Source organism: Necator americanus, chromosome I, assembly GCF_031761385.1.
Source record: "Necator americanus strain Aroian chromosome I, whole genome shotgun sequence".
Classification (NCBI taxonomy): domain Eukaryota; kingdom Metazoa; phylum Nematoda; class Chromadorea; order Rhabditida; family Ancylostomatidae; genus Necator; species Necator americanus.
In genome coordinates, this window is record NC_087371.1 from 12,009,949 (window position 1) to 12,023,774 (window position 13,826).

At 37.8% G+C, this 13,826-nt stretch overlaps 1 protein-coding gene across 2 annotated transcripts in view; it reads left to right on the forward strand.

The window, feature by feature from the left end:
- The window catches only part of RB195_005229 (uncharacterized protein), a gene marked incomplete at both ends in the record, with an annotated part of 35,714 nt that overhangs the window by 14,800 nt on the left and 7,088 nt on the right, over window positions 1-13,826 (forward strand). The window contains one exon of one of the 2 annotated variants that reach the window (XM_064177589.1): window positions 2,537-2,717. The exons of the other annotated variant lie outside the window; for it this stretch is intronic. Within the exon in view, the coding sequence (XP_064034715.1) occupies window positions 2,537-2,717 (181 nt within the window). Of the gene's footprint in view, window positions 1-2,536; window positions 2,718-13,826 lie in introns of those variants that run through there. 2 annotated transcript variants of the gene reach the window in all.

Consider the following 13,826-nt stretch of genomic DNA (forward strand, 5'->3'; position numbering starts at 1 on the left):
TAATAAATTGTAAAATAGATAAATAATAACAATTTTCCTTCTGCACTATTTAGAATCCTACTGTAAATCCACACGCAAGTGTCTGTTTTATGTGTGATTTTTTTCCAATTTGTTTCTTCGAATCAAATTTAGCAACGCTGAAATCAACTGGAATTAAATGAAGTTTGGAACAATCAACTAAAAATAAATGAGCAGTTTTTTAGTTTGTAGAATTTTTACTCGGAAAATCATTCGAGAACATCGAGGTCGCGAACAACGACATTCTAAATGATCAAGAACTTTCTTTCTCTGCGTCCTCATTTTCAATAGTTTTCTTTTTTTGTAAAAGAAAGACTTTTTGTAAAAGCTGTGTACGTGAAAGATACATATTCCTCACCGTCTGTTATCCATGGAAATCTATTTCTGCGCCTCTCCTTAATCCCGCAGATCCCGCTGTCCTCAGAGAAACTCTATTTCTGGCCGTCTCGCCTAATGGGACTGAGATGGCCCTGTAACAAACTGCTTGTCAATGTTTTTCATTTAGCCCTCATTCTGCTAATGTTGCCGCGTCTCGGCCATTACGAAGTGATTTAGTGCAGCCACTGAATTTCCATTTTTTTCCAGGAAATAATCTTCCTCAACAGAGAAACTGTCATACGTGATTTAGATAGATAGATTTATCTTTGAAGGTGAATTCTCTGGATTAACACCACTTTGTTAAGCTCCCACCACAACAAAACAGCTAAAAATAGATCTTCAATCCCGGCTCCGCTTGGTAATGCTTCTGTTCCTACTGAAGTAGTATGTTTTGTTCCATGTACGTGTACCAGATCGCAATGTGGCCTTGTTGGTTTCGCGTACGAATCGGGACGAGTTCTCGGATTTGTTTACTCATCCTATAAAAGCGCTAGAGATTTTCAATGAGGTTGTGAGGTATTGGGTTCGTGTGAGGCATTCTATTCTGGAACGTTCCTAGCATTTATAAGTAGTTTCTACGGTTTCTATAATTGCTCCAGAACGAAGCACAGAAATAAAGAGACGATTATCCCGTTAATTGGAAGTCGTTTCTGGTTTTTTACAGTCAATTTCTCGATCCAAGCAGCATTTCTGTGGGAAACTGCCCTAAATCGCCGTGTATTTCTAAAAGTGAAGCTGTCTACGTCAAAGTTCCTGAAAAATTCATCGCTCCGTTTTCAATTTTCAATTTTCGAGTTTTTGAAAATTTCCAATTTAGTACATTTTCAAACTACATAAATTCCAATTTCTCCTACATGAAAATAGTGTTCTGCAATTAGCGACCACTTTTTTGAAAACGTTACCTCCAGAAACAAATAAACAAATAAAGAAATGAAAATTTGAAAGGGCGAAGGAATCAGAAATTGAGTTTTCCTTACGTTCCAGGATTTGTAATAGCAGAAGTTGCATTCTATGTAAATAGGTTAATGAAAAAATTGCCAAGAAAATAAATAATAGCTAGTAAATAGTTGTAATAGTGCGTTCTTGGAACACTAGATAGAAGTAATCTGACGCTTTCTCACTAAATTTTGCAGTTTTTCAGCAGCAACGAAGTCCAATCACATCAGAAAACTGCAGAAAACTCAATTCACAGCAGATTCGCCCATCCATTCATTCGTTTATGCCGCACTTTTTCCCGTGATGTCGTGATATGGGCGTGGATGCTACGCGAACGCAGCGAAGAAGCGCACTGATCGCACGGATCCGAGCGGAGTGAAGTGCAAAACACTTCAAGTCTTTGTGTTCGTCGCTTCGCCTCCAATTTTTCTTGTAAGAATGGCTTGTTTGGATAGTCGTTGTTGTTTTTCGAGAATTTACTGGCTATGTCTCAACTCACTTTGAGCCTATCGAGACTTTTCTTCAAAAATGTGAATCTAGAAAATTATGGCACAGCCGTGGTCAATACATTGAGAGCTGAACGGCACTCATTGAAATTCCTGGATTTCTGGACAATTTTCGAGTTTCGTTGAGGTCTTAGGAGCTGTGAAAAGTGAACACGGGAATTTTTTGTTCTAAAAATCTGTGACCTCATTGGAAAAAGCGACAACTCGGTTTTTTTTTCGAAAAAAATCACACTGGTATAATTTTGATTTTTCTTTTGAATTTTTACAATTGACATTTGCTATATTGTTATCGCTCCTCTCTTGAATTGATGATATCTACCTAGATTTGATGGAAGAAAATTATTTTTTCTTCTCACCCCTCGAGGAAAAATCAAGAAGAATATTCCACTAACAAACAGTTTTTTTTTAATTTTCATGCTGATTTCCTTCGTTTTAGAATTTTGTCTTAGGATCCTTGTAAAATGAGGTTTTTCTACCGTTTACAACCTATACGCAGAGATTTCTGTTGCAAATAAGGAGACGAGACATGCGACCGCGAAAAAAAAGCTTTCTTTTTTTCTTTCGCTCCACCATCGACCCACGGCTTAAGTGGACCGGCTAGTTGCTGTGCTGGATAGTGCAACCAACGTCTGACCGTAATCGGTCGTCCTCGAATGAATAGCGCTGGTCTCACTAGCACTAGCTGAAGTGCTTTCCAGGGAAATTTTCTGGACACCACTCGATTCATATGATCGTGCACGGCTGTACGACGACGAGGACGACTCCGGACGGCTCCGAATGACTCAATGTTTTCATTGCACGTCCGTCCGGCTGATGTCGGCGGTCGACGGCGTTGACACGCCTGTCACCTTCAGCGATGCTGGTGGCGGTGTTCGTTGATGCTTCCTGCTGTAATGTCATGTTTTTTCTCTTCTGCATCCGTTGCTTTTCCATCCTTATACCACAGGACTTTATACATAAACATATACTGTTTTTCTTCTAAAATGACAATTTTATGGAGCGCCTATGGTGTTCGTTTTTTCGCAAAGAATAATGTGCATCCATGTGTGTTTTATGAATCCAGATCGTCTTCGCGTTTTTCCTTCTCGGAAATGGCGTCACATACGTTGCCGTCGAACCGCTATCGATCCATTCCTCAATATCCTCCTTCCTCTTTTTCACACCTTCCTGTGTAAATAGTAGAAGCAAATAATTGAAGTACCACCTTCGTTTTTTTTCGCCACCACCACTGGCACGTGAGGTGAGAGAGCAGCCAGCACCGGTGGACCTCTCACGTCACATACTGCATCATTTTCTGGTGTGTGTGGCTGGCTGTATGTGATGAGCGAGTATTTTCTAGAGAAATCTTGGATTTTCCCGCGGAAAAAACGCTCTGCTTAGCTTTTTTCCTCCTTCATTAACGTATTGGGACTCTTCCCTTTCGTGGGAGCCTGTTTTTTCTTACTCCGCGCTCAAATGAGCGAGTAAGTGGTTTTTCCTTTCATCGATGTGCTTGCTACCTTACCTACTACTGGATTTCCCCATGCTTCCTCCAGTAAACACTAATACGTCCCGGATTCAGCACGTCAACTATGTGGATTTATAATTTCTGACATATTTTTGACAGATGATCGATTTAGTGCAATTCCCTAGCATTATGACTTGCTTTACTTATGATTTGTTTATTTTTCTCTTAATTTTCTCTACCTTATAAAGATATTATATTGCAGTAATAAATACTAAACAATAAACTTTATCTTCAGAGCAAAGAAGAAAGTTTATTATTTATTCTTATTCGGAATTCCGCAAATATTTTCTTACTTCTGTATTGTATACTATTATTATTGTTTGGGAACTTCTAAAGTTGTATTTTCGTTAAAGAAGCACCTTAGGAAGTACATATCTAAAATTTTCCCTCTTTTCCAGAATCACAAGGGAAAATTTTAGATATGTACTTCCTAAGGTGTTTTCGCTAGGTGACGACATGAGACTTCACAAAATTCTTCCTTTATTGACCTCTTATTTTTTTCTTTTTTTTCAATTTCCTTGAGTGTTCTCTTCGAAAATTTGTGGGTTTGTCAGAGTATCAATTTGACAGAAATTTCTTTGAAACTTTTCATGATACTTTGAAATCTTAGGTCTCTTAGCGCTTTGGCATTATAAAGAATCATTCTTTTGGGGTTTCGTTTCCAGGATTTTCGAAGTTCTTAATGCTGTGAAATATGGTTCTCGTGATGGACTTAAAACTAATAAGGACTTTAGTCTTTTTCCTCTACTCCACTTTTCTCACCGGAAAATAAGCGATATTTGCTGTTTGTTCTTTTTTCCGCTTGAAATCAATTTATCTTTATCTTTATCTTTATCTTCATCTTTATCTCTATTATCTTTTTTCCTCTAGTGGATACGGTATGCTGTTACTGATGTGACCGCATTTCTCTAAGTTGACTGATGGTTTCCGAGAAAATCCCTTCATGAGATTATTTGATTTCGAAAATATTTGCAAGCAGTAAAAAAATCAGTTAAATAAGTATGTAAATAAAGATCAATTAAATAACCAATGAGTTGAATAATTCAATTTTTTCACTTTTCCATTATTCATGTCAGTTGGCAGTGACGCGATGTTACTTTTTTTACTGGAAGATTTGTCTTCACGACGTATCGTCGTACTGCAAAATCATACAATTTACTTAACTCAGAAAATTTTTAGAATAAATACATGATCGGGAACATGAGTGAGAAGTGATGGGAACAAGGAAAAATCCCTTAATCTATCCTTTAGCCATTGCCCTATATTTTTTTTTGTAGTGGGAGGAATCGCTTTCGTTGTCGCTCGCATAATTACATAAATAGCAAAACGATTTCTGGATTAACGGTCACGTTTAAATGTCTTCTAACACTTAAGAATGTTCTTCGGAGAAAAATCTCCCAATTTTACGGACTTTCGTTTCTCCGCGCTAGCTTCGGACACTAGCGCAGAAAGAAAGAGGAAAGGAAGGATCCATGCACGTGTGCAGAAGTGCTTTACTCGCTCGCTACTTGAAAGTGTAAGTGAACAGATGTTCACGAAAAAAAAAACTTCTGCATTATTGTTATTTGCACTTTTCACAGATTTTCCTCTACTTCCTTCTCCTCTTCTCCGGACAATTTCACCAATTTGTCACATTTCTGTTGTTTATGGTAGCGCTGCTAGTAATAACAGTTAGTGTCTGTTGTCCTTCCCAGGGCCTACACATATCGGAATAAATGAAGAGGAGAAAGGAGAAGAGAGCGAAAAAACAACTCAGTAATGAATTTTACAACTGCAGCTGTTGTTAGCAAGCTTTCACGTTTAAAGTTTTACAGTTAATGGCCATTCGGTCGTAAAAGTCAAGTGAATAAAAATTTTACTCCTATAGTATAGTGCCGAGCAGCAGAAGTAATAGAAAAGGAAAATTTATTACGGACGGATTTTTTTGTGATTCCCATTTGGAACAGCTAACAGGCACGCGCTATACGGTTTCCGCTTACTACCGTACTTACTTGCAGCCACAGCACTAACTATTTTCACTTTTCCCCACAGCAACAAAATGTGGTTAATGGCACGAGAAGTGGAGGTAACCAGTTCGTAGCAGGTTTACTGTCCCACTCGAAGCAGCATTTTGACCATTACGTCGCGGTTCTCTTCGTGTCTTCCCGTCTTCTATTGAAAGCTCACCTCAAAAATGTGGGATTTTTTTAAAGACTTTGGGACCAACTTAAAAATTCCGCAACGTACCACGAGCTCTCATCACCCGAAGGTTGAAGAGGAGGTCTTTGTTTCGTTTGTAAAGCTAAGTTCTGAGATTATGGTAGAACTTGGGAGAACACCGGACTCATGTTGAGGATCCATGAGCTGCTTTATCTGATCACGAAGTTATAAAAGTTTCATCGTTTTATTTCATTCTTTTTTCTTCTTTTTTTCATTCACTCATTGTCGTTTTATTTCAAAAGGTTCACTTTTGTCTGCGAAAGCATCAGTTCGTCTTGGGCCTCGTCCTTAGGTGGCCACAAGTGATCGATAAAGCCTTGAAGCCTTGAAGCTGATCCGAACAGCTTATGGTCGCATCTCAGGGTTCACAACGGAGACGAGAAAAACTTATCAAAGCACTTTTATTTTTATTTTATTTTATTTTTAGTTTTATTCTGTCCATTCCTTTTAACTTTTTTTTTGTTTGAATTGACGATCACTAGGTTATTTTTGAAAATACATGAATTTTCTAATACTCGCATATTTTAGTAAATTTCCCATTTAGAGTCCATTTAGAAGTTTTCATTTAGAAAATTACTTCCTTTTTCCTCTTAAAAACAATTAAAGCACGACAATAAAAATAATTATACTGTAAAAAAGTAGATTTGTCAACAAGATCATAATAAAAGGACTTTGTAGGTACTACTCTCCTAGAAAAATGCTTGGATAAATTTCGTTTCCATCCGGATTTTGTATTTGTTAGAAATCTTCCGAAATTGTTGGAAAGTCCCTTTGTAATTTCATACTCCCCCTAAATTTCAATCATTAAAAGGAAATATGAGCTTCTATTTCCAAAAATCCCAGTAGCATTTGCACTTTTTCGAACATCATGCTCGTAAGGATTTAACTTCTGGTTCCCCCGGTCACCATTAAAGTGTAAGAAGTAGCAAGATTCATGATAATATCTTATTGGAGGCTAATGAACCCTTGTTTTTTTTCCAAACGGAGAGTCCAAAGACGTGCGCGAGTTCCTCAAGGAATGAGGCCAGTAAGGTCTGAAAGCGAGTGACAAGCCGCTCGCCGATCGGCGCCCGACACTCCTGAGAAGACTTCTCGACTTTTTTCTCACCCCTTACGGTCAATCATAAGTGGAACGAGATCCGTGTCATGCCTAGTTTGAACCCACATACATATTGATCGATTGATTGATCCATGTAATAATCGGCCGTCGATCAGCCGCTCATTTCGTTTGCTCGTGCACTTTTTGCCGCGCTAATCGCATCAAATCCATTGTCGATGGGCGGCGACGGGAAACTCGTGGCGACAAAACTCGCCTATTTGTCGCTAAATGGTGTTGATTCACGTTGATTTAGTGGAAAAAAATCTGTTTTCCTCATGACTGCTCCGGTGATCAACGATTCGTTGAAGTTTTCACGATATTCCTTTGTTTACTACTTCCTGGTTATTTCCACGGGCACCTTATATTTGCCACTTTTTTCTCACACACCACTTCTGAGGATATATTTTCCCGAGAAAAAAAAACATGTTATTCAACCGTAGAACGATAAAAACGTCGAAATCAACTGATCAGGCAGAAAAAAGAGGGCAGACGGATTTAAGTGTAGATAATCCTCCCGATCACTACCCTTCCTATATGTTTTTCTCTCAAATTTTTCAGAAATTTTTCTATCCAATGTTTCCGAGACGTTGGAGCTCGTGCAACCTGCTTGTGACTGACTGACTGGTCAGAGGTAGCGTGTTCTCTTAATTGCTTGCCACCATTTTTTCCCCTATTAAAAGAATTGGTGGATTTTTTTCTCACACACGGTTTTCTGTGTAGAACAGGATTGTAGGATTATGGATAAAGTCCAGACACCAAGTTTTTCGTTGTTGTTTTTCAACTTTAAGCCGGTAATGTTTCAAAGAAATCATAGATCTCCTTTAATGGACGTAGCGACAGAATATAGCGTCATGGAAAATAATACAGAAATTTTTGCACCGGTGGTAGTAAATTTCCAGGTGGTGCTCGCTTATCCGTATCCTATTTTCAGCGCTTACTTTCTAACTTGTTTTCATTTATTACTTTTTAAAATTATTTCTGCTAGTTGTTTCTGTTGAATATTTTGCTTCTTTAGCTCGCAAGGCTTTCCTAGAGTTTTATGTTAGACAATAAATTATCAGGGTTCATTGAATATCTCTTTCATTTGGTTTTTTATTTGAGTTAAAGCAAAAAATATGAAAAAAAAATATGAACAAAACCCCGCCTGCTCTACACTCAGCTGCGCTAATCAAAAGTATAATGAAGTTAAGGGCAGAAAAAAAAGAGAAATGGTATTTCGAGGGTCCTGAGAAGTTTTTTTTTTGTGGATTAGCAAGGCATTGACACTAGTTTGATTGCATTTACACATCACCTCACCCTGCCGTCCCGAAAATGGCCTCATTATCTTCGCAGCCCGAAAAAAAAACCCACATTGACGAACTTCATTAGCAGTTAATTCGCTAATAATAGGCAAAAACAACACTTTGACATTAAGAAATTTCTCGGAAGGTTTTTCTTTCCATTGGCCAAGCTATGAGAGACAAGTTCTAGGAATATAATTGGCCAGGAAAAGATGGACAGAGCTATCCAACTAAAGCCGCACTATGTATGTATTCAAGAGGAAATCTTTTCTTTTAAGGAATCATATTTTTATACGATGATATGCATTACTTTATACTATTATTTATTTTATATAATTCTATTTATATTATGTGTGACATATGTTATTATAATATTTATTTTTATTAATATTATTTTTTGCATATTTGTTTTACCATTCCCATTTAGTGGTCTGAATACTGGTGGCCCTTTAACCTTTCAAAAAAGTTACTTGCTGCGCATAAAACTATTTTTTTTTGTGTTTTTCTGTGGATACTGTAGATTTGTTTGAATTCATCTGCGACAAGAGAGAGATTCTTTACAGATTGTATGCCGAGCCGATACATACTTGAATAGAACTAGTGGAAACCCTCTTCTTTTTAATTTTAATATTTTCTGGGCAAATAATTGATTTGTATATTCTAATAAAATAACAAATATTATAGCTGACCTCTTTCTTTTTCAAAAATCACTTATTCCTTTTTTTTTAGCAATTCTGCAATTTCCGAAGCGTATAACTTCATGTTTTTTGTCATCCTACTTTCTTGGAGCCTAATCTTCTGTGTGTTTTTTGGAATAAAAATTATTACTATTGTTATTAAATAATTTAAGTAGTGTTAAATATTATTTAAATAATTTAATAATAATTTAGTTAATGGTTATTAAAATTATACACTCAACTTTCGAAAGTGATCCTTCACATGTTTTATACATTATTTCAATTTTTTCAACTCTTCTTACTGCAGATACTAAGAACAGAATAGTCGTAAACATCTGAACGTCGGATTCTGATAGTAATAATACAGTGTGTTTTCATATCATCCAGCTGCTTTTTTCTTCCGGGTGTAAACAAAAAAAAACTCTCTTAGGAGTCCTGTGAAGTTCCCTTTAAACAAAATTTTGATAATGGGTTGATTAATTTTCTTCCCATCCTAAATTTCCTATACGAAAAGTCATTTCTCTTTGAGAATCTCAAATTTTCTCACCTTGCTCTTCGTAGAGAGGATTTCTGAGGAGATATTTAAGATCCCTTTCTCCGGAACTTGTACAAATTTTTTATGTAGATGGATCTTAGTGTTACTTTAACCGTAGCGGACGTATCTAATATTTCCCAATTCTCTTTAAATTTGTCCTAATGTTTGTTTTTAATTTTATAGTGCATAGTGTATATTTCCTTGTTTTTGTGTATATAAATGTGTATATTTTTGTTTATATATTATGTGTTGTTTATATATTTGTCCTAATATTTGTTAATCACAGTTCTCACTTCACTACAGATATGAGAATAGTAGGAATTCGCGATTGCGAGTGGAAATAGCATGTTGTACTCTTGGGAACCTGATATAGTAGAGCTCCAAACGAACTTGTTTTTGCTGTATCCTGAGAATGCTGGCCAGCTATCAAATTTCAGGATTTTCTCACATTTATCTCGGAGTACCAAGCAGCAGTCTGCCATTACACTTTTTCTTTTTTTACGTGCTGAATTCGTAGTTAATGAAAAAGTGCTTGGAGTTGAACGGAGGTGAAAAACGCTACTTGAAATTCTTCAGAGTGTTGAAACTGGTTCTCGTATTCCCCTGCTTCGAACATTTTAATTTCGATTGCTTGTCTGGCCAACGCCTCCTTTATGGATGTGTGCCATTGAAATATGCCCGGTCCTGGCGATCATTATGCAAACTTCCGAACAATTCAATGGCGGGCGGACCGTATGGTTTACGACGACTTACCGCCATTCTACGTTTCGCGGCAAAGGGTGTGACGCCCTTTTAACGCATTGTTGAATTCAACGGCTCGGCACAGCTGGGCACGCTTGTTTCGTTCCTGGAATTCAGCAGATCACTCTTTTGCTTCGAAGGTTTATTGCGTTCTGGACTGTTTTCAAGGACAAATGGTTCGCTTAAGAAATTTCCGAGTAGGTTTTCTAAAACTAAGAAGGTGTACCTCTCTACTAACCTTCAATGGTATGCTTTTATCAATTTCCGAAAACAGTGGAAATTTCGAATCCATAGATGATATGAGGTACCAGAACGTTTCCAATAAGCTCCTGATCACGAGCATTTTAAATATTTTGTTCAATTTTAAGAAATTAGCGCGAATCCTATGAACACCTCTTTCTTCCACGAAGATTTGTATTGGAGAAATATATCAATGGCAGGATTGCGGAGGTGGAGAAAAGTTAACAAAGTTTAAGGAAACTCTGTTTGTTTCTAGGCCATACATTTGTCCAAATCCAAATTTGTTTCTAGAAGTATATTTGAATTGAGCACTTCGCCTGCTTTCGAATGGCCGTGGAATGGTCTTTATGGATGTGTATTTCGAGAAATTAATTTTGCTCATTCCCAAAGATTCCAACGGTTTACGACGGTATGATCCGTCCGAGACGGATTTTGGGACAGTAGACCAAGGATGTTGTAGGTGTATTCGCTCAAAGCTCGTTCAAGCTTCAAGCAAAAATAACGAGTAATGAGGACACATCCATGTTCCTCCGACGAAACTCTCGTGCACGTTGCGTTGGTCTTCCAGAAATTCGAGGATCTCAAGCCGAGATGGTCGACAATTTCGTGGTGCCGCGTGCTTAACTTTGCAGTAAAGTTGCAGTGGCATCGAATCGCTGCAGCTGCTTCGTTGTCCAGTTGTGAAGCTGCACTTCCTAATATTTTAGTGAAATTCCTCTGCTGTTCAGCAAAAAATCTGTTGAAGACTTCATAGATTTTTTGAAATTCGCGCTTCGAGATCGTCCGCTACAAATTCAAGGTCTTTCCCTGCAAATTTTCCCTGCTATGCATCACGGGAGATCTTGTTTTTGCTTCAGCTCCGTTTGTTACGTTCTCCTATTCTTACATCTTACGTGTTCCCGTGTTGAATGTCTTCACTACGACCGTAACGAGTCCTCATTCGTCTTGATTTCCCCCGTTATTGTCCTATGTTACATCATTCCAACACTTGAACAAATGAACAAGTGTTCATGCCCCCAGCAACTGTTTTCCGTTTCGGCGGCGGCACCGATCGCCAGGGAAGTGATTCACTGGTTCGTTTTTGATTCGGTTTCTTTGGAAGTAAAAACACAACCGATTACGATACGTCGCGTGGTCCTCTTTGAAATAGTTCTGCCCTACCGGACATGACATCAGTGGATGTGCCGTGAATGATTTCTCTCGACTCTACACGTCTTCATTTTACATTAATACATAACTCCTGTTTTTTCCACCTCTTACCTTTTTTCTTAGAGATGCTTCTCAACCAATTTTTTTTTCAAAAAAATAATACATCGATCTAAAACTCAGCAAAATTCAAGTCAGCATAAAAAAAACCAAAAACGCTATCTTGTAGCGGAGCAAATGCTCTTTCAAGCATCATGCTAAATAACGCTAAAAAAATTTTTTTTAAAAAGCCATTATGTATGCACCAACCTACAACTAACCTTAGTTTTTCTTGCAAATTTCTATGAATTTACTCGAATACTCGGCATTATCTGATGATGCATTACGGAACTAACACTATGTCTTCATAGTTTTTTTTTTTTGCAGAAAAATGAGCAACTTTGACTTTGTAAGTGTAGCCAATGTATGAAAATCGACAATCCTAGAAAAGATTGTGTTTCCTTTTCGATTTTCGCTTCGACCTTTTATAAGCTAGTGGTAATTGTCGTAGCGATCGATTATGTCTAAATAGCCTCGAGCAAAAAAAAAAATTGAACAGCTTAACATCCTCCATTTTATATAACTGTGAGTTTATTATTTTGTCGTTTTTTCGAATTTTTTTATTTTTTACTGATCTCTTTGTTTTACTTATTTTCATTTAAAAAATCCCTTTTGAAAATTGCCGTGCTTCCAAAAACTAAAATAGAACTTAAGCCATGAACAATTGCTATAAGTCCGAAACGATGGAAGTCAGCCGAGAATTTCCACTTCCTCCTTATTTTATTAATTTATTTATTGATTTTGTATGTATGTGTGTAAATGAGAGATGTATTTTGTGATTTTACGGATGTCCAGAGTCATGAAGGTCACCTCATCTGGCTCCGAGGTGTGTAATAATGTGTGATGTAGGAGAAAAATCCCTAGCTATGCTTACCGCTAGCATCTTCTTGGTTACAAGCAGCGTGTGTATTCTCCCATAGCGTCATGGGAATCCTGGATCCCCACATATATCCGTCCCACGTTTCCGCCGGAAATCAATTGTAGTCTTCTCAAAAAAAGCTTTTGGAGAAAAAATATGTAGTTTTTCAAATTGTTAACATAAGAATGGATTTTTTTTTTCGAAGTCAGACGCTTAAATGAACATTATTGAAGAGGAATTCGTAAAAAGTCATCTAACATTTCCCCCTTCCTCTTTTTCGTGTTTGTTTTTCAAAATTTTAGCGCTTTCTTCACTTCCACTCATCAATCGTAACTATCTATTACTAGAAAAAGCTTTATTCTTCGCTTTATTCTTTTATACAGATTCAAAGGAGGACTGAAAACAGAAACATCGATAAAGCTAGTAATTTTCCTCTCAGAGAAAACTGATCCTCTCTTTCATAGACACGATTCGCTTCTTTCTTGCTCGCCCATTAAATGTGTGGGGTTCCCACATTTTCCGAACATTCCGCTTGTAGGTCGCCTTAACATTTCCAGTCTATCTGCACAACGCTTGCGTTGTGTTCAGTTTTCGTTTATTTTTTTTCGTCAAACCGAAGGGAAGGCACAGTATTGCCATAAATGGTGTCTGGATATGAAATGTCTCGTCTGGAGCAAGCTCTTTCTGCACTGAAATCTGTGTAGCTGAGCGCTCTGGGTTTCGAGAGGTGTTGGTATTTATCTTAGTGCATAAAACCTACTTATAATGATCAGATCCACAAAGCGACGCTAAAAATGGAGTGGAAATCATCTTTGATGCATAATGAAAGCAATTATGTAACCAATTCAGACTTCTTTTTCGCTTCTGAAGCTTTGGAGCAGTTTTAGCTGAAAGCGTATTTCACTTTAAAGGCATCACCCCACGAATCTGGATTGGTATGAATTTTCGTTGGTTTATACTTATGTCGGGTCATAGATTATGTGTAAAGCGATGTTTCCGCTCATCTCTCCCTGCGTCACTGTAAACAGACCACTTCGGAATGCGGTTTCTGAATTAGTTCCTCTATTGCAACGCGTCACCCTTGCGTCCCGCCTCCGTCTGCGATTCGTCGAAAACCCCTTCGGGTGTCCCGATAGGCATTTTATTTCATTTCACAAATCGCAAGCGGAGGCGGGCCGCAGTGGTGGCGCGTTGTATTAGAGGTCATTAGAAACAGCGTTTCGGAGCCGTCTGTTTGCAGTAATGCAGGACGAGATGAGCGGAGCCGTCCCTGTATTCATAATCTACGTCCCGATATGGATGTACTCCAACGAAAATCCATACCATGCCACATTCGCGGGGTGATGCCTCTAAACCAGTAGAGACATTCGTACCATGGGGAGAAATCTAAAAGTCCTGCTATGAGCGAATTTCTTTATTTCTAATTCTCTAATTATTCATGGATGGATTCTCTGTGGAATCCTGAATGCTTCAAAAGCCTATTATTATTACGAGCTTCTTTCTAATTCTATTATAGTTTCCTGAAATTTTCAAATCTCTCCCTTGGTTTCACCGCCTCTCCAGGATTCAGCTTTCTCAACAACTACACGATTTTTAAAGGATTTTC